This window comes from Anthonomus grandis, chromosome 4 (assembly GCF_022605725.1).
Source record: "Anthonomus grandis grandis chromosome 4, icAntGran1.3, whole genome shotgun sequence".
Lineage (NCBI taxonomy): Eukaryota > Metazoa > Arthropoda > Insecta > Coleoptera > Curculionidae > Anthonomus > Anthonomus grandis.
In genome coordinates, this window is record NC_065549.1 from 4,681,766 (window position 1) to 4,701,875 (window position 20,110).

The window sequence follows — 20,110 nt, forward strand, 5'->3', positions numbered from 1 at the left end:
TCTATTGATAATTCGGTACTGGGTCTTTTCTGAAAGATTTCATTACGCCGGGTCGAAATACACTTTGAATAATCAACTGAGTCAGGGCTTAATGGATAAAGGCCACAAATTCTGAATCCATTTATAATGGTTTCTGGTTTAGAAGTCTTATCAAAAGCTTCTTTAAAGAGGATGCTAAAGTTGTGCCGAGTAGTTGGTGTACAACTCTTTTGTTTATGAAGTCGGCACACAGATTTCCATTCAACTTTTAGGGGTCTAAATATACTGACATCACAAGGTTGTAGTATGTGTGTCGAGTTCGGCTATAAACAATGAAGGATAATTCTGTGTTCCACACAAAATTCATAGAGGTCCAAATTATAGTGCGACTTATGTCCATCTATGAAAAGAATTACTGGAAATATAACGCTATTTTTCAAAAGCCAGGGATAAAATATATTCGCAATATATTAAAAAAACGTTGCACTGGTCATCCACCCAGAATCGGACCTTCCAATGGCCCAACCTTTTGGCACCGAAAGAGCTAGCTCTTTAGGAATTCTTTTGTATGGGAAAACAATCATTGGTGGGACTGCCACACCATTAGCAGCATAGTTGCACAGCACTGTAATTGACTCTTTTTCGTTTCCGCCTGCAATCTCGTAAAGGTTTTTAAACTTTTTGGAGGGCCCTAGAACCAAACCTGACTTCATACACGTTCTTATACCGGTTACATCCGCATTGAAAATGCGGGCTGGATCAGACATCATGTCTAATACATTTTTGTCAGTTAAGTACTGGATAAGTTCTAAAAACCATTGCCTTATACTATCCTCAGTAATCGCAGCACGAGTTTTGCAAATAATCTCTGTATTTCTTTTTGAAATTTGTGGGTGCCTCTGAAGAAAAAAGCTTTAACCATTTATCTCCTGGTCTATGATCAGAAAAATTATTTGATCGTTGAGAATCTTTAAGGACTTTTTGTACTGAGTCCTTAACCTCATTGGGATGCATCGGAAATCCCAATTTGGCTTTTAACAAAATCCAATTAACTAATCTAGTTTCCTCATGAGCGCTCAAGAATGTAGAGAGGCCTATTTTTCGAATATGTGGCACCTTTTCCGTTAATTTGTTATGTAAAGTGGACTTTGGTATGCCATATTTAGAAGAAGCTTTATTTAATGAAATAGTTGCAGCTTGAATTTTACTAATTGCTGCATCCAAAGCTTCCTCCGTGTATTTAAAACGTGAATATTTTGGAGCCATCTGAAAAGTAATTGTCGTCCAATAAATGAACACCAGTAAATGAACATTTTCTATTAACGTTCATTTACTGGTTTAACTGCATTTGGGTATAAATGCTATTATTTAAGTTAGTTCAGTTCTATGTAAGATATGTTTAAGGTAAAAAAAATTATTTTAAGTAAAATCCAGTAAATTAACACACTGTTCATTTACTATATTTAAAAAAAACTTTAAACCAGTAATTGAACATGCAACACACAAAATGGTCACGAGGTGACACAGTCACACTTCAATCGCTTGTTTTAAACTGTTTTGCCAATGCCTAATGGAGGCTAGTGAACGAACGCTATAAAGATGTGTGCGCAAAGTGTTAGAAAGAGATAATAGAGCTTTTCCATCGAATATTCTTATTTTTCAAGAAATTAAACTCACTGTTCATTTATTAGGTGCTGTTCATTCACTGGTTAAGCGACCCTATTTGTTAAAACTCGCGCAACAAAAAAGTAGTCAATGCAACGATGCTGCGAGCGCAATGTTGCGGGTTAACAAGGTGTTTACATTTGCAACACATCCAGTTGCGAAGTTTTTTCATATTATGCTGCGCTACAAAAGCAGCAATGTCTGACTCTACCTTAAGTAAGGTGAGCATATAATGACGTCTTTGTCTCGTAGGCGGCCTATGGCGTATTTGTATATTTTACCTTAGAACATTGAAAGACTAGAAATAGTGTTGCCGTGGAATTATGGGCAGTTTGTTTGCTTGCAACATCTCCGAAGCACTGGTGCCCAATGGTTATCTAGAAATTGCAAAAAAACACTTTATAATATCACAAAAATGTGTCACTTAATTTGACAGACAGAAAACAATACTATTGTTTCTCCTCGATAAAAAATCAAACATTAATAATAAGTTTATTCAAGCATAAAAACAAAAGTTACATAAAATAAGACGGCAATAAATAAACAAAAGGTTACCCTTGTTCGTGGATTGATTGTTCTTGGTTGTTTACTGATTCTAGTCTTTCAATGTTCGAAGGATTTTACTTACTAAACTATCTGAAAAAGAGTACCAGATCGATAGGTTTATATTTATTTAAAAAGAAGTTTTTTCAGTCACATTATCAATTTATTATTCAACACTGGCAACAATGAAATAAAAATATGAGCTTAGCCTCTACTATAAACAGGGATGTCATTCCTATCCTATAGAACCACGTAGAGCAACATATTTGACACACATAAGCAATGAAGCTGGTTGCCTATAAACCACACACACACTACAGGGTAGGCACCCAAACACACTGTCTCTCTCATACATCCTTATTTTTGTAACTTTATAAAAAAATACATTATGTTTAATTATTTAAGTGTTTTCTTCACCCTTTTGCCTCCAAATCCCTTATCCCAGTAGGTAAAGAATGAATTCATCCTTATTCCTTTTCTGCTTTATTGGGCTAGGCCTGAAATCAAACCATTGAGCCACGGCGCTTACTAGAGGAGCCTAAAAATCAAGGACATACTCGAGAATTAATTGCAACTGAAACACCCTTTCCAGGTAAAATTCGTAATGGACGACGACACCACCCTAAGCGACCTCTTGGCCCTTAACCTCCACGAATACGAAGAGGACGTGAAAAACATCGTGGACAAATCGGTGAAAGAAATGGCAATGGAGAAGGTGCTCAAGGAGCTGAACGCCACCTGGAGCGTCTTGGAGTTCGGCTCCGAGCTACACGATCGCACCAAACTGAAGTTGCTCACCATAGCGGAGGAAGTGGTCGAAACGCTGGAGGAAAACCAGGTGGCGTTACAGAACATGATGACCTCGAAGTTCATCGATTTCTTCTTGGGCGAGGTGTCCGACTGGCAAAAGAAGCTCGGAAACGCCGATCAGGTGATTCAGGTGTTCTTCGAGGTGCAAAGGAAATGGATGTACTTGGAGAGTATATTTATCGGTTCGGAAGATATAAGGAGCCAACTGCCGGAGGACTCGAGGAGGTTCGATAAGATCGATAGGGACTTTAAGGAGGTTCTGCGAGACATGTCGCAGACTCCTAATATTGTCAAGGCCACGAACAAGGCTGGACTATATGAGAAGCTTGAAGTGTTATTTAGCGAACTTACCCTTTGCGAGAAGGCGCTGAATGACTATTTGGAGACTAAGCGTTTGGCCTTTCCCAGGTGAGTGCTATGGAAAATTCCAGTTTGCTATCGAATTTCTGGGAAAAAATTGCTAAAAAAAGTGCCACGCCTACGGGTTTAATTTCTACTTAAATTTTCAAATTCAAAATAGTTTGATGAACAACATGTGTCAACCTACAAAGATGTAGGATCAAAAAAATTGGTATTAAATATGTAAATGAAGCCAGTCACATAAGTTTTAAAGATATTCAAGTAGCAAATTCCTTAATAATATGCAGCAATCCTTTTTTTTTAACTATATAAACAATAAGTCAAAATAAAAAGGAAAAGTTAATAAAATAGGCAACTCCAAGAAAGAAATTATCCACATATTAGAGGCAATAAAAGTAAATAATATTTCGTAATTTGCCGAGTGAAATTACGGGTCTGTTGGATATTTTTAATTGAAATTAATTGATTTATTAGGTAATCAAGTTTTCCACTCTTAACTATTCTAAATATAGATAAATACTTTGCTTGCTTTCTTCCGTTTTGCTTATTAAGAACATTATTAGAATTTAAATAAAGGGTAAAATATAATTACGGTGTGCAATGTTATATCATATGTTATTGCAAGAAGATCTCATGCAAGGGTTTTGAACTTTTTTACATTTTTTCTTATAATGGTTTAAAAGAGCAGTCGCATACACTACGTCGCAATGAAATAGGGATGAAATAAGAGTGTCGCAAATGTCGAATATTTCGTTTTTTCGGGCAAAATGCTTTTTAAATGATAAATATGTCGTATACACAAAAAATGCCGCCTTGGGCACTGTGAAAAATGCCTTTTTTTAGGTGATTTTAGCTTGCGAAGTTAGGGTAGGTAAAATCGTATGCTGAGGTTTGTTATTTGTTGCTGGTCAACTGATTTATTTTGTATATCACAAATGTACATGTTATTGTGTTTTCTGCAAAACAGGAATAGTAAAATAAACAGTAAAAAGTGACAAGATTATATTTGTGGCCTGTGAACTGTGCCTTATCAATAACGATCTGGAAGTAGCAAATTCTATTCAAGTTTCTACAGATAAAAATACTTGTATTTAAATAAACTTATATATTTTATCGTTCGATCTATCTCTTGCTTCATACGATCTGTAACAAGCTGAATGAATAATTTTTTTATTCCATCTTTTTTTTTTACACTTTAAGAGTCAAACGTTCCTTTTTTAAACTAAGTTAACTTTGAGAAAAAACTAACATAACTTTTGAAGAAAGAAGAACCGAAAATTTGCTAATTTTGCAATTTTTGATTTGCAACATTTGATTAAATAATTCAAGATTCGCTTATTAAAATTTTTTGAAACTTTGCTTAAGTTTTGTTAGGTTAAAATCTTTTAATTTTAAGTTTTTGTTAACATACCTGTTAATTTCCTGAAAGAAAACCTGGAAAATAATAATTTGGTTTAAGTATTCTCTGTTTTTTTTAACCTGTTATATTACAAGATTAAAGTAATTTAACGTTACATTATTTTTCAAGAAAAGTTGCATTTTACTACTTACTTTTACATAGAAATCTACGTAAATTCACATATTTATATTACATTATCCTTCTTGTAAGTTTACTTGGGAATTCTACTGAATATACCATGTAAAAATTACATAATCTATACAGTATAATGACATAGATATTTTATATAGCATATTATGTATCTATTAAAATTTACTCATGCAATGAAAATTTACAATGTGCTTTTTACCAGTATATGCATACAACATTTATTTTAACGGTGTGCATAATTAAAACTGTTTGGTCTGGTATACAATCATCTGAAAAAGAGTACCATATCGAGGGGTTTAATGTTTAATCCGTTTAATTTTATTAAAAAAAAATTAATGGTTGGCACTTTCTTACAGGTTCTACTTCGTCTCTTCCGCCGACTTACTGGACATCCTCTCCAATGGCAATCAGCCAGACCTGATCCAGAGGCACTTGACCAAACTGTTCGACTCCCTGGCCAAGATGGTCTTCATCCAGGAGGGTGGCAAAAACAGCAAACGCGCCAAAGAAATGATCTCCAAAGAAAACGAGGAGCACGTGACCTTCACGTACGTCTGCGACTGCAACGGCAAAGTGGAAACCTGGCTGAATCGGGTTATCGACGTTATGCGTGCCACCCTCCACCAACTCTTTGGCGAAGCGGTGGTGACTTATGACGAGAAACCGAGGGAGGTGTGGATTTACGACTACCCAGCTCAGCCTGCTCTATGCGGTACCGATATACCGCGGAATAGTACCGAACGAAGTGCTAATCGAAACATCATTTTAAAGGTACACAAATCTGGTGGACCACAGAAGTGAACATGGCCTTCGCCCGATTAGAAGAAGGCTACGAAAATGCCCTGAAAGACTATCAAAAGAAGCAGATCAATCAACTGAGCGCGCTGATCAATCTGCTCCTGGGGGATCTAACCCCCGGGGAACGTCAGAAGATCATGACGATCTGTACGATCGACGTGCACTCCCGAGATGTCGTGGCGAAGATGATCCTGATCAAAGTGGAGAACTCGCAGGCGTTCCAGTGGCAGAGTCAGCTGAGGCACCGGTGGGACGAAAAGGAGAAGGATTGTTTTGCCAACATCTGCGATGCCCAGTTTCGGTATTCTTACGAGTATCTTGGGAATACGCCGCGGTTGGTGATCACACCTTTGACTGATCGGTAAGTTTTGGTAAATCTCTTTTTTGATCATGATTTGGTGGTAAATGCATGTCTTTTTGTAAAAATTTTTTCACTGAAGAAGCCCTTGTTTCAAATGGCTTTCCTTGAAGCCGACAATGGTTGTGCGTGCTATCGTGATTTTCACTTTACCACTGAGTTTTTGGGAATAAATGAGTTGAAAAGGAGTACTTTGTCCATGGGCTTATTTTGACGTTCAGTATTGTAATGTTGGCAAAACATTTACAGTTTCAATCCTAGTTTCGCTTATTATTTATTGCGGCAATTGTTTCAGATGTTACATAACTTTAACCCAAAGCCTGCACTTGATAATGGGTGGGGCCCCGGCGGGGCCCGCCGGTACTGGCAAAACTGAGACAACCAAAGACTTGGGAAAAGCTTTAGGAATGATGGTGTATGTCTTCAATTGCTCCGAACAAATGGACTATAAGTCAATAGGAAACATTTATAAGGTAAAAAAAAATGTTTGTCATGAATATATGATAATTTTTTTTGCTTATAAATTTTATATTTAGTATTTCACTTAAAGGTTAATGGCAGGAGATAAATATAAGCGTATAAATATTCGTCATGTTAAAGTCCGAACTATTGTTGAAAAAATGCATAGTCTAAAATATTGCATTCTTAATAATAATTACTACATGGCCAACATGTAGTAATTTCTGAATCTTGGCTTTCTGATGACCTCATGACCGGTGGTAAACATAGATAGATATAAGGATTCATAAGATAAGATCAGACCATCAGGCCGTGGAAAAGGGGTGTTTCTTTACATACGTAATCCAATGATTAAATTTTTAATTATTAACGATATCAATAGAGAATTCTCCAAGCAGCTTTAAAAATTAATTTAAAAGTGGTACTATAAAGTTTGGAGTCGTTTACAGGGCACCAGGCTTACACTCAATTTCTAAGTGAATTTGAGTTGAATATTTCTGATTGGTATGCCTCGGAGATTTCAATATATAGACGTCCAAAAACTGGATTCCGCTTTTTCTGAAAGGTTTAACTCATTGGTGCAGGTATATGATTTACATCAATCTATTAATGAACCTACTAGAAAACAAGAACTTCTGGACTTTGTTATTGGTTTTATCTTGGATAATTTAGCAAATAGTTAGATTGACCCTTCGATTGTGGTTGCTAACTATTCTTTGATTTGGTGCGAGCTCAATTTATTTATTGGAAAGCCCAAACCATTTTCTGCATCCTATAGAAACTTCGAAACCTATGACCATGATGTATTCGATCTTAGTACTCCGTTTAACAACATTATTTATTTACTTACTGTTGATGAAAAGGTAAACATATTTAGCATGATTATTAATAATGTATTTTAAGTTGCATGCACCTCTAAAAAATGACGAAGCAAAATTTTCCAGGGAGGGAGTTTTCAATAGAAGAGATAATCATTTTTGGACTTATTTAAATCCAGACGCGACAAAAGACATAGGTTTTCAAGAAAAATTTAGTTTCAATGTATTTTGCCTTTTGAAAGATAATCAAGTAAAATTTTTAATTCATGGTGAACCACTAAATTTTGCCAAATTTTAAGAATGTGACTGATTTTTTGGAACATCTGCCAGTGCAAGATTTTGGTACTTGTTGATTTCAACATGTCGGAGCTCCGCCTCACTGTGTAATAAGAGAACTGTACGACATGTTTGATGATAGGTGGTTTGGGCGTATGAGACCATGAGATTGGCCGGCGAGATCGCCAGATCTGACACCTTTTGATTTTTATTTGTGAGATAATATAAAGGAAAGGGTGTATGCACCACCAGTAAACAGTAAAGAAGACCTACGTTAGCGAGTTGTTACCTGTTTTGAAGAGCTAGATGAAAGCGAAATTAGAAGATCGACGAATGTATCCACCAGAAAACGATTTTATAAACGTTTAGAGAATAATGGTAGTCATTTCGAAAATCTTATAATAATACTTTTTTTTGTTACTTTTATGACGTATTTTGTAAATTAAGCTGAATTTGACAATTAAGCTTTTTTTAAGCATTGGCTGTAAATCTAGATACAATATCCTAGTGTTCCATTTTTTTTAAATTAAGTTTATTATAAAACATAATGGTAATGCTATAACTTAAACTGTCACTCTCATTTATTAAACCATTTTTATTTTTATGGCTAATTGAGTTATTTACAAAATAAAAATGCTTGAAATTATCAAATTTTATGAATTGATAAAATTTATGAAAACTGTCTATTAGAATAAAAAGTAAAATGTAAGGGGTTCCATTAAAAAAAATGCAATTTCTCGCCATTTTAGTTAATGAAGCATTTTAATTTAATTTTCGACGATAATAATGTTGTATAAATCAAGCTATGGGAAGTTTATAATCAAGATGGTCTCTTAAAGTGAGGTTGAGGTTTACAATTTGAGCTTTTAAGTATGAAGTACTATTCTGAACTTTAACATTTATTTGTAATAATTTTTACAATAAAGTCTCATTACTATTATTATGTGACTTCTTGCAGGGTTTGGCCCAGACGGGATGCTGGGGCTGTTTCGACGAATTCAACCGGATATCTGTGGAGGTGCTCTCAGTGGTGGCGGTACAGGTCAAATTAATCCAAGACGCCATCAAGGACAAAAAACAGAGATTTTTCTTTTTAGGACAAGATATTGGATTGATACCGACGGTTAGTAATTTTGATTCGATCCAGTTCTACCAATATTTTGAATAATACATACATATGTAAATAGATCATACAACTGACATTCATTGAAAAATATTCGAGCAATATTTAAAGACCATTTACCGAACATATTTTGCCTTTAAACGTCAATATTGATTCAGTTTCGTGAGTTGCACGCTGTAATTTAATATCGGGAAAGTCAAATAGAATAATAGCACGTATTCAGCGTAAGAAATATATTAATAACGGCCTAGCGCTTTCCAATCAGGGCTGTGATTCTACAAAAAACGTTATTAAAATGATTAAATTTGGAATTCTACCTTAATTCTTTACAGAATGCATACAGGTTTCCGCAAGTGTAAATATTACAGAATTAAACAAAATTACAAATTACTTACTCGTTAAAGGACGACTCCACTAAAACACACATACAAGAATACCGAAGACCATCGTTTGTCAACTCTTAATTGTTACGTGAACAGAGCTCTCAACGCCCCTTTTAAAGTCTTTTAAGTATAATGAAGAAATCAATACTATCAAACAATTAGAAGTTAATATAGGTCTAGAAAGGTTCTCGACGCTGCCAAGCCAGAACGGCATAAACGCCAAAATGTTCACTTTTGACTTAGATAGACAATTGAATAGGATTTTTAATTCCGCATCGAACAGTTCAGTCGGCATAACCGCAAACAAACCTCAGTTGCCACAAATCCGGTTAAAAATTTTCACAACCGCCATTTGATCACGTCCCTTAGCAACCGATCGTCATAATCGCCAAGCGCCAGTAAGAATAGCATGGTGTGAAGTTCGGTCCGGTATTGATAGAAAGGTATGTATTTTTTAATATTTCTTTTTATATGTAACGTGATATCACTTAGCAATGCGATATTTTAAATCTGTATAGACTTTTACAGCGTAAAAACAGAGTATTTCTTAAAAAACTAATGAGGTGTTTATGCCAAAATCAACTATTTGAAATCTGTTTGGCACAAACGCCATCGCTCTATGTCATTCTTATGCAGATTTCTTTTTTAAAAATTACATTTATTAACAGCATTTTTTAATTTTTTTTTATGGTAGCTTAGTACTTGTGCTCTTAACAATTCTTTTTATATTAATGAACGTTTTAAATTTTATTTTTAGTAGCTAAAAATGGCGATCGATTTTTGGCGTTTATGCCATTTTTTTTGTTACAGATGAGTACCATAAGTAAAAAAATAATGCTGCTACTACAGAATAATAAAAGTAATATTAAGAGTATTACAGAAAATAATAAGACTGATGTAATATTTGTGATAAAAATCCAGATGCTAGTGATATAAATAGTATAATAGAGACTGAATATAATAAAGTGGTCGAGGCTGAGACTGGTTTTAACTATATTCCTGTGATCCCCTTGGAAGCTCATAGTATTTATGATGCCAATATTATAGAAGCTTTTAGCAATGATGTTATTTTTGAGGAACAGGCAAACGTTATAGTTGAAGAAGTACCCTTTTGTAACGATCCGTTTTTAAACTTTTTTGTGTACAAGTCCCATTTATCACGATATGAAAAATATGACCGAGGAGCCCGATGAGAATACAAATCCGAATATTGAATGGGCAGATCAACCTAAAACTCAATCTGCCGATATGAGTGAAGATGAATCGAATACCGATAGTGACTATGAATTAGAATCAGCCGATTCAAAGAGCGATAAATCTGAAGGTGGTAATGATAACGAAGATGGTGGAAGTACAGAAAAAAAGGTGCCATGGGTAATGATGCTAAAATCGGTAAAAAGAAAAAACAGAAACTGATGAAAGACTCTGAAAAGGAATATATTAATTTAAGCGGAGAAATAGTTGCTGCAAAAAAAATTAAGCCCAATCCATGTCTAAACAAGCAATGTGGAAAATATAACTGCAAATTATTCTCAGATGAGGAACGTCAGGTATTTGATTTTTTTTGGGGCTTAAAAAACAGCAATAAGCAAAAATTCTATTTAAGTGAATGTGTGGTTGTAGGCGAAATAAAACGTAGGCGAAAATCAAAAAATCTGAAGCATCGTAAATTTACAAATGAATATTTTTTGAAAAAAAATGGAATCAGGAAGAAAGTTTGCAAGCAATTTTTAATGAATACAATGGCGATAACTGTTAGGCTATTAAGTTCTGGCAAATAAAGAGGAAACTAAATTTTCAGTTTCAGATAACAGAGGTCATCATAGATGATATAATAAAGTTTCTGATGAACAAATAAAAAAATTTATAAACTCTTTACCACTTGTTCCATCACATTACTGTAGAAGTTCAACTTTAAGAAAATAGTTACCGGCCGATGTTAAAAGTTTTAACAATGTCTACAGAATGTATCAAAATACTGTTAAACATCAAAATAATAATTCACTTATATTTAAAAAAAACCAAATTTATGCAACTTTTGAAAAAACATTTTAATATCGGCGTACATGTAGCCAAAAAAGTCAAATGCTCAAAATGTGAAAGATACAAGAATTTACTTGACAATTTGAAAACTAATGAAGAACAAGAAAATTATGACCAGCATTTGGCGGACAAAGAAGCAGTTAAAAAATACTTTTGCAGGAACAAATGCAGGCTAATGAAGGTGAAGCGAACAATACTCTGGTGGCTAGTTTTGACCTTCAAAAAGTCTTGTCGACGCCCCATGGAGACAGCATGACAATTGGCTTTTCTATAAAATACGCTGTATACAACTTTACCGTCTATGAAACGGGTTCAAAAAAAGGTTATTGTTATTTATGGGGCGAAAAAGACGGTAAGCGCGGCAGTATTGAAATTTGCTCCAATTTATTACAATATTTAAAAGACGTTGATTAGACCAAAAAGTACAATAAAATTTGTGTGATAATTGCGCGGGACAAAATAAAAATAAATATTTATTTGCCATGCTTCGGTACTTTTTAGACAGCGCAAATTGCATAAATGAGATTAATATTACTTACCTTGTTGTTGAGCATACGTACATGCCGGTTGACTCTAGGCATGGTATTATTGAAAAAATCATAAAAAATAAAATAGTTCAATCTCCCTCGGAATGGCCAACTATATTAAGAAATGCGATAAACCCTGAGCCGTATATTGTCAAGCAGTTACATTTTTCAGATTTTTTAGATTTTCGAACTTTAACCATAGAAAAAGGTATTAAAATTAAAATAAATTCTATAAAACGTGCTACGTTATTCAAAAATGATACAAGTATAAAAATTCAAACGTCTTTTTTGGATACAAAGATAGAAACTGTATATTTTAAACTTAAACATGACTCTACACCGCGACCAGCATATTCAGGTGAACAGTCAATTACTAAATTTAAATATGAAAAACTTTATGCCAAAAGTTTATTATTAAACCAGAGTACCACGCAAAGTATTTAACTGTAAAAGTAAATAATACTCTTCCAGATAGGTTGGACCAAACAGATGTGGAGGATGAACTAGATTAATGATTTGGTTAAAAAAATTATAATTTTCTCATTTTTTTGAAATATTTTTTTTTGTACTTTTTGGCTGTTTTTGTTAAAGGGCTAGGCTCAAGACATAATGTAAATGCGTACGTAGAAAATAAGTTTTGTTGTTTGTTTAAGGAATTTCTTGTTAAAGGAATTTGTTTTTTGTTTTAAAAATTTAGGTGTAACTACACCTGTGATTTTTTTTGTGTTTTGTTTTTAAAATTTTTTTAAGAATTTTTTTAAAATTTTTTAAGAATTTTTAGAATTTATTTTTTTCTTTAGTTGTTTTGTTTTTGTATTATTTTTTGAATAAAGGCTGTAAAAAAAAATCTGTTCTAATTTTCCTTTATGTTGGCATAAGCGACTATATTTAAAATCATTATGTTTTTCATTAATGGCATATCTCCATTTTAAGCGCCAGTTTGACTAACATTATTAGATTTGATTGTCATAAACGCCAGAGGTAAATTTGGCATATTCACCATTGTTTAAAGTCGATTAGGCATAAGCGCCATTTTTTCAGTTTTTTATCTATTTTAAATAATAATATGATAAGCTGACATTATAATATTGTTAAAACTAGTAAAAAAAATCACTAATTATTTTGAGCTACTCGACATCTAAAAAGAACTGCTATTAACCAAACTAACCAGTTTTTTGTGTTTTCTGAAAAGCAAAGTAAATGTCGTTTATGCCGTTCTGGCTTGGCAGCGTCGTTCTACTTGCATACCCTCAAATAAATAATAAGTTTCTAAAAAATGTTCCAAACATCAAAAAAAAAAAAAATCCTCATAATGATCTTAGTGGAGTTTACCGCCTTAGGTGCCCTGACTCTATGTGAATACATCCACCTATGGAAAAACAATACTCAAGCTTGAAACAACAATAAAAAAACATCTTAATCAACTCAACAAATCTTTTGATCTACATAGCTTAGTGGGCATTGTTTTTATTGTGATAATAGTAAAATTTTCATAAATTTAAAAATAACAATCATAACGAATTAAGTTATTTGAAAGAGCGGGAAATTCAAAGCGAAATATAAATATAAAATGTTTAAATTTAATCATCTACAGTAGTATAATAAGCCAATAACCCCATAAAAACTTTTATCATATTTACAAAAAATGTGAAATGTGATCATAATGATTAATTAAATAAACCACACTAATCAGGATTTATTTCCGATACATTCAACGCTTTCTACAATTTTTTTAAAGCTATTTCTCAGTGGGCGAAGCACGTAAAATACGAGGATCTGCGATTTTTCGAATGCTTCTTTTAGTGGAGTCGTTCTTTTACGAGTAAATAATGTGTAATTTTGTTTAGTTTTGAAAATTTTCCACTTGTGAAACCTTATATATTCTGTAAAGAAATGAGCTAACATTCCAATTTTAATAATTCTAAACTATTGACTTTTTTTGTAAACTCATAGTCCTGATGGAGACCTATGGCCATACACACTAGGCAAACATTAAAATATTTCTTACGCTGAATACCTATTTTTATTCTATTTGACTTTCCTGATACCTAAACGTCGACCCTTATTCTATAATAGGTCGGCCTATTCATCACCATGAACCCGGGATACGCAGGCCGCACAGAACTCCCCGAAAACCTAAAAGCGCTCTTCAGACCGTGCGCGATGGTCGTGCCAGACTTCGCCTTGATCTGCGAGATCATGTTGGTCGCAGAGGGTTTCCAAGAGGCCCGTCTTTTAGCCAGAAAGTTCATCACCTTATACACCTTGTGCAAAGAACTGCTCAGCAAACAGGACCATTACGATTGGGGTCTGAGGGCCATAAAGTCGGTCCTGGTGGTAGCCGGATCCCTGAAAAGGGGCGACAAGCAACGTCCCGAAGACCAAGTGCTCATGAGAGCCCTGAGGGACTTTAACATTCCAAAGATCGTCACAGATGACACGCCGGTCTTTATGGGCTTAATAGGGGATCTGTTCCCAGCCCTGGACGTGCCTCGGAAACGCAACATGGAGTTTGAAAAGATGATCAAGAAGACCGCGATGGAGATGAAACTGCAGCCGGAGGAGGGTTTTATCTTGAAGGTGGTGCAGCTGGAGGAACTGTTTGCGGTGAGACACTCGGTGTTCATCATAGGGTTCGCGGGCACAGGAAAATCGATGGTGTGGAAGTGCTTGAATCGCACTTACGCCAACCAGAAGCTGAAGCCAGTTTATAACGACCTGAACCCTAAGGCGGTGACCAACGACGAACTATTTGGGGTCATCAATCCCTCTACAAGAGAATGGAAAGACGGTTTGTTCTCAGTTATCATGAGGGATCAAGCGAACTTGACGGGAGACGGTCCAAAGTGGATTGTGCTTGACGGAGATATTGACCCCATGTGGATCGAATCCTTGAACACTTTAATGGATGACAATAAGGTACTAACGTTGGCCAGCAATGAACGGATCGCCTTAACGCGTGCCATGAGATTGCTCTTCGAAATCGCTAATTTACGAACGGCCACCCCCGCCACAGTTTCCAGAGCGGGAATTTTGTACATCAACCCAGCCGATTTGGGTTGGAACCCGTTTATAGCCTCCTGGATCGACACCAGGACAATTCAGAGCGAAAAGGCCAACTTGATGATCCTGTTCGACAAGTACGTGCCGCCCTGCTTGGAGGCGGTCCATAAAAAAGTGAAAAAAATCACCCCCATATCCGACATTGCCCACTTGAGCATGCTGGTGAACTTGCTCGATTGCTTCTTGACCCCCCAGAACGTCCCTCCGGATTGTCCCAAAGAGTGGTACGAGATTTATTTCGCCTTTTCGGTGGTATGGTCCTTCGGTTCCGCCCTATTCCAGGACCAAATTGTCGACTGGAGAAACGAGTTCAGCAAATGGTTCACCAACGAGTTCAAAACCGTCAAGTTCCCCATAGGGGGTAACGTATTCCAGTACTTCATTGAAGAGGAAACGAAACGGTTCGTACCATGGACCGAACTGGTGCCACCATTTGAACTGGACATGGACATACCGTTGCAAGCGACTTTAGTAAACACTGCTGAAACCAGCAGGATAAGATTCTTTGTTGATCTCCTAATGTCCATGAAGGCCCCGGTGATGCTAGTGGGTCCAGCTGGCAGCGGCAAGTCAGTAATAATCCAGGAAAAACTCAACTCCCTCACGGATAACTATGCGGTCACCAATGTGCCCTTTAACTTCTATACTACATCGGAAATGTTGCAAAAAATCTTGGAGAAACCTCTGGAAAAGAAGGCGGGAAAGGTGTACGGCCCTCCGGGGAGCAAAACCATGATCTACTTCATCGACGACATGAACATGCCTGAAGTGGATAAATACTTCACCGTGCAACCCCACACTCTCCTCAAGCAATACATGGACTACCAGCACTGGTACGACCGCCAGAAACTCTCCCTGAAAGACATCCACAATGTCCAGTTCATATCCGCGATGAACCCCACCGCCGGTTCGTTCACCATAGACCCGAGACTCCAAAGGCACTTTTGCGTCTTCGCGGTGAGTTTCCCTTCGGAGGAGAACTGCTTGCACATATACAACTCGATCTTCTCGCAACATCTGGAGAACACGCACAACAAGTTCAACTCGACCATCCAGAAACTGTGCCCCACCTTGGTTCAAGCGGCTTACTCGCTCCACACAAAAGTCGGTCAAACATTTTTACCGACTGCCGTGAAATTCCATTACACCTTCACCCTCAGGGACATCTCGAACATATTCCAGGGAATGTTGTTTGCCACTGGTGCGGCCATCCAAAACCAGACCACCTTTATACGGTTATGGATGCACGAAGCAAATAGGGTTTACGGGGATAAACTGGTGGAGCGACGGGATATGGACACTTACAATAAGCTAGTTATTGAGTCAGTGAAAAAGGGTTTTGAGGAGATAGATGAAAACGCCATATTTGAAAAGCCGTTGATCTTTTGCCATTTTGCCGAAGGGATCGGGGATCCCAAGTACTTCCCTATAGTAGATTTCGAACATCTTAGCAGGCTCCTGCATGAAGCTCTCAACGGCTATAACGATTTAGTAGCGGCAATGAACTTGGTGCTCTTTGAGGACGCCATGTACCATATCTGCAGGATCAATCGCATCCTGGAGGCTCCAAGAGGCAACGCCTTACTAGTGGGGGTGGGTGGCTTCGGCAAACAGTCCCTCACACGCTTAGCATCCTTCATATCCTCGTTCGAAGTATTCCAAATCCAACTTAAAAAGGGTTATTCCATGGCAGACATGAAGGCTGACATAGCGAGCCTTTATATGAAAGTAGGCCTTAAAAGTATCGGCATAGTTTTCCTTATGACCGACGCCCAAGTCCCCGACGAGTCCTATTTGGTCCTGATTAATGACGTGTTGGCCTCAGGTGAAATCAGCGAGCTCCTACCAGACGAGGACGTGGAAAACGTTATATCCGCCATGAGGGGCGAGGTGAAAGGCGTTGGCCTGCAAGACACCCGAGAAAACTGCTGGAAATTCTTTATAGATCGCGTGAGGCGACTCTTGAAAATCGTCCTGTGCTTCTCACCGGTTGGTTCCACCTTAAGAGTAAGGGCCCGCAAGTTTCCAGCGCTAGTAAACTGCTCCTCCATCGATTGGTTCCATGACTGGCCCACAGAAGCCTTACAGTCAGTATCCAGAAGATTCCTAGCGGAAATTGAGGTGCTTCCTCCCAAACTGGTCAACTCAGTCTCACTCTTTATGTCCCACGCCCACGGGGTCGTAAACCAGTTCTCAGAGATCTACCTGCTAAACGAGAAACGCTACAACTACACCACCCCCAAGTCCTTCCTGGAACAAATCGACTTATATCGTAAACTGTTGACAGAAAAAAACGAGGATATCCACAACAACATCACGCGCCTCCAGAACGGCTTGACCAAGCTGGCCTCCACTTCCGAAGAAGTGGACGGCCTCAAGGATGTCTTGGCGGTACAGGAGGTGGAGCTCGGTACGAAGAACGCAGCAGCTACTGCCCTCATAGAAGTTCTTTCAGTAGAAAACGAGAAAGTGGCCAAAGAGCAAGCGATCGCCAGCGAGGAGGAAGCGAAAGTCAAGGTGTTCGAAGAAGACGTGTCTGCCAAAGCGAAAGTGTGCGCTGACGACTTGGCTAAAGCCGAACCAGCCTTGGTGGCGGCCCAACAGGCCCTAAACACCTTAAACAAAAACAACTTGACGGAGCTAAAGTCCTTCGGGAGCCCCCCGGAGGCGGTGGTGTCAGTATGCGCGGCCGTCCTGGTGCTCTTCTCAAAAAAAGGTAAAATCCCCAAAGACCGCAGCTGGAAGGAGTGCAAAACCATGATGAACAAAGTCGATCAGTTCCTAAACGACTTAATTTATTATGACAAGGAGAACATGCAACCGGAAATCGTCAAAGCCACGCAAGAATACTTGAAAGATCCCGACTTTCAGCCGGAGAAGATCCTCAGCAAATCAGCTGCCGCTGCCGGTTTATGCGCCTGGGTCATCAACATTTTAAAGTTCTACGAGGTGTTCGTAGTGGTGGAGCCTAAGAGGAAAGCACTGGCTCAAGCCAATAAAGAGCTATCAGACGCCAGAGCTAAGCTGGCCGAGCTCAAAGTGAAACTGGAGTACTTGGAACAGCAGCTGGGACTCCTGCGGGCGGACTTTGAGGAGGCGACCAATGCGAAGCTGAAGTGCCAAGCCGAAGCTGACGCCACAGCTCAAATGATCGACCTAGCTAATCGGCTGGTCAACGGATTGGCTTCGGAAAACATCCGCTGGAGGCAACTCATTAAGGACTATAACGCGGCAATCATCACTATCCCAGGCGACATGTTGCTTGTCACCGCCTTTTTGTCTTACCTAGGATGTTTTACGAAAAAATACCGTATGGATATGCTGGAGAAACATTGGAGGCCCTACTTTAAAAACTTAGAAGTGCCGATACCGATGACAGAGGGCTTAGACCCGATGACTTTATTAGCAGATGATGCGAAAATCGCCCAATGGAACAACGAAGGGCTGCCCACTGACCGAATGTCCGCTGAAAATGCCAGCATACTCCTAAGCTCGAGCCGCTGGCCCCTCATGATTGACCCCCAATTGCAAGGCGTTAAATGGATTAAAACCCGTTACGGGGAGAACTTAAGGGTGGTAAGGACCACCCAAAGAACTTATCTGGATGTGATTGAAGACGCCATATCAAAAGGCGGAACGATTTTAATAGAAAACATCGGGGAGAACCTGGACGCGGTGCTGGACCCCGTTTTAGGAAGGGTCCTGATAAAAAAGGGGCGAGCCATTAAAATGGGGGATAAGGAAGTGGATTATGACCCCCGATTCCGCTTAATTCTGCACACGAAATTGGCTAATCCCCATTATAAGCCAGAGATACAGGCCCAAACCACTTTGATTAACTTTACGGTGACCCGTGACGGCTTGGAGGAACAACTGCTGGCCGAAGTGGTGAAAGCGGAACGACCGGACCTGGAAACCCTAAAATCATCCCTTACCAAGCAGCAAAACGATTTCAAGATAACCTTGAAAACTTGCGAAGATAATTTACTGTATAAGCTCTCCTCTGCTACGGGGAACATCCTTGGGGATGTGGAGCTGGTCCTAAACCTGGAAACCACCAAGAAAACCGCCAATGAAATTGCCGTTAAAGTGGAAGAAGCTAAAATTACCTCGGTGAAGATTGATGAGGCGCGTGAACAGTATAGACCGTGTGCCGCCAGGGCTTCGCTCCTATACTTCATCCTCAACGATTTGTTTAGGATCAATATGATTTATCAGTTTTCCTTAAAAGCGTTTAGCGTGGTGTTTATCGATGCCCTCAAAAGGGCGGTGCCAGCTGAAAAACTCAAAGATCGAGTGCTGAATCTGCTGGACAGCATAACGTTCTCGGTGTTCATGTACACCTCGAGGGGCCTGTTTGAGTGCGACAAGCTGACCTTTATGGCCCAAATGACCATCCAGATATTTATACATTCAGGTGAGATTTAGTTGAATTTGTTTATAAGGGGATCAGTATATCCTGACACATTTATTAATTTTTATAACAATTTACATTATGGTTATGAAGATGTTGAGTCTAGAGGTATCCAAATATTGAGTTTCAAAAAGTGTAATAAGATGCTTGCTAGGACTGAAAAATACCGAATATTGTAGATCACAATTTCAAAGACTTGACAGGTGCCATGCTTGTACATTGAATTTGAATATTTTCATGAGCAAGAAATCCTTTTCATGTCCTTTCAAAAAAATTCAGATGTAATGTAATGACGACAAGAAATTATTGATGACCAGTGATTCTCATTTTTGGCGTAGTTCCATGGAGTTTTTAGGAGTAAAAATTGAACGTGGCAAAAAATCAAGTAAAATAATGTGGATAAATTTCGAAAGTAAGGGGACTGGGGTATTGATAAAACTTGGTCTAATAGGATTTGTAACGGTATAGGAAAATAAGACGATCTATTCTTTTTGAAAGTGCGTTTTAATGTGCTTGTCTCCAAAAAAATGTATATTGCCAAGGCCTTATGTCCTAAACGTCTTCCTTTCTTATCGCTATACAAACAAACAGAGTAATAAAATGCAGCAGAAATCGGACTGCCTGAGTTTGACCCTTTTCTCGTGCAACTTAAAAAGACATCTACACATTTTCTACTTTTAAAATATAATGCGATAGAGGGTAATATTTTAATATATCGAATAACAAAAGATTTAACTAACATTTTAAATTAACTAACATAATATTAATAAATATAATATAATACACTTAAATATTTAATGTAATTAACTAGAATTTCATCACAGATTACTAATTATCTGAATTTTGGGCAAGTCCAGGAAAAGAGGGATTACTGGATATTAGGTTGTGTTTTATACTCTTTTAAGGAGAGAGATCCATGTTTTTAAATTTGTTTTATTATTA

At 37.6% G+C, this 20,110-nt stretch overlaps 1 protein-coding gene across 1 annotated transcript in view; it reads left to right on the plus strand.

Annotated features, from left to right (window-relative positions):
• LOC126734829 (dynein beta chain, ciliary-like) overlaps positions 1-20,110 on the plus strand; it is a 54,123-nt gene that overhangs the window by 23,370 nt on the left and 10,643 nt on the right. Inside the window, exons 11-16 of the mRNA XM_050438589.1 lie at positions 2,780-3,405; positions 5,263-5,618; positions 5,678-6,065; positions 6,358-6,535; positions 8,574-8,738; positions 13,768-19,171. Of these exons, the coding sequence (XP_050294546.1) occupies positions 2,780-3,405; positions 5,263-5,618; positions 5,678-6,065; positions 6,358-6,535; positions 8,574-8,738; positions 13,768-19,171 (7,117 nt within the window). The remainder of the gene's footprint in view (positions 1-2,779; positions 3,406-5,262; positions 5,619-5,677; positions 6,066-6,357; positions 6,536-8,573; positions 8,739-13,767; positions 19,172-20,110) is intronic.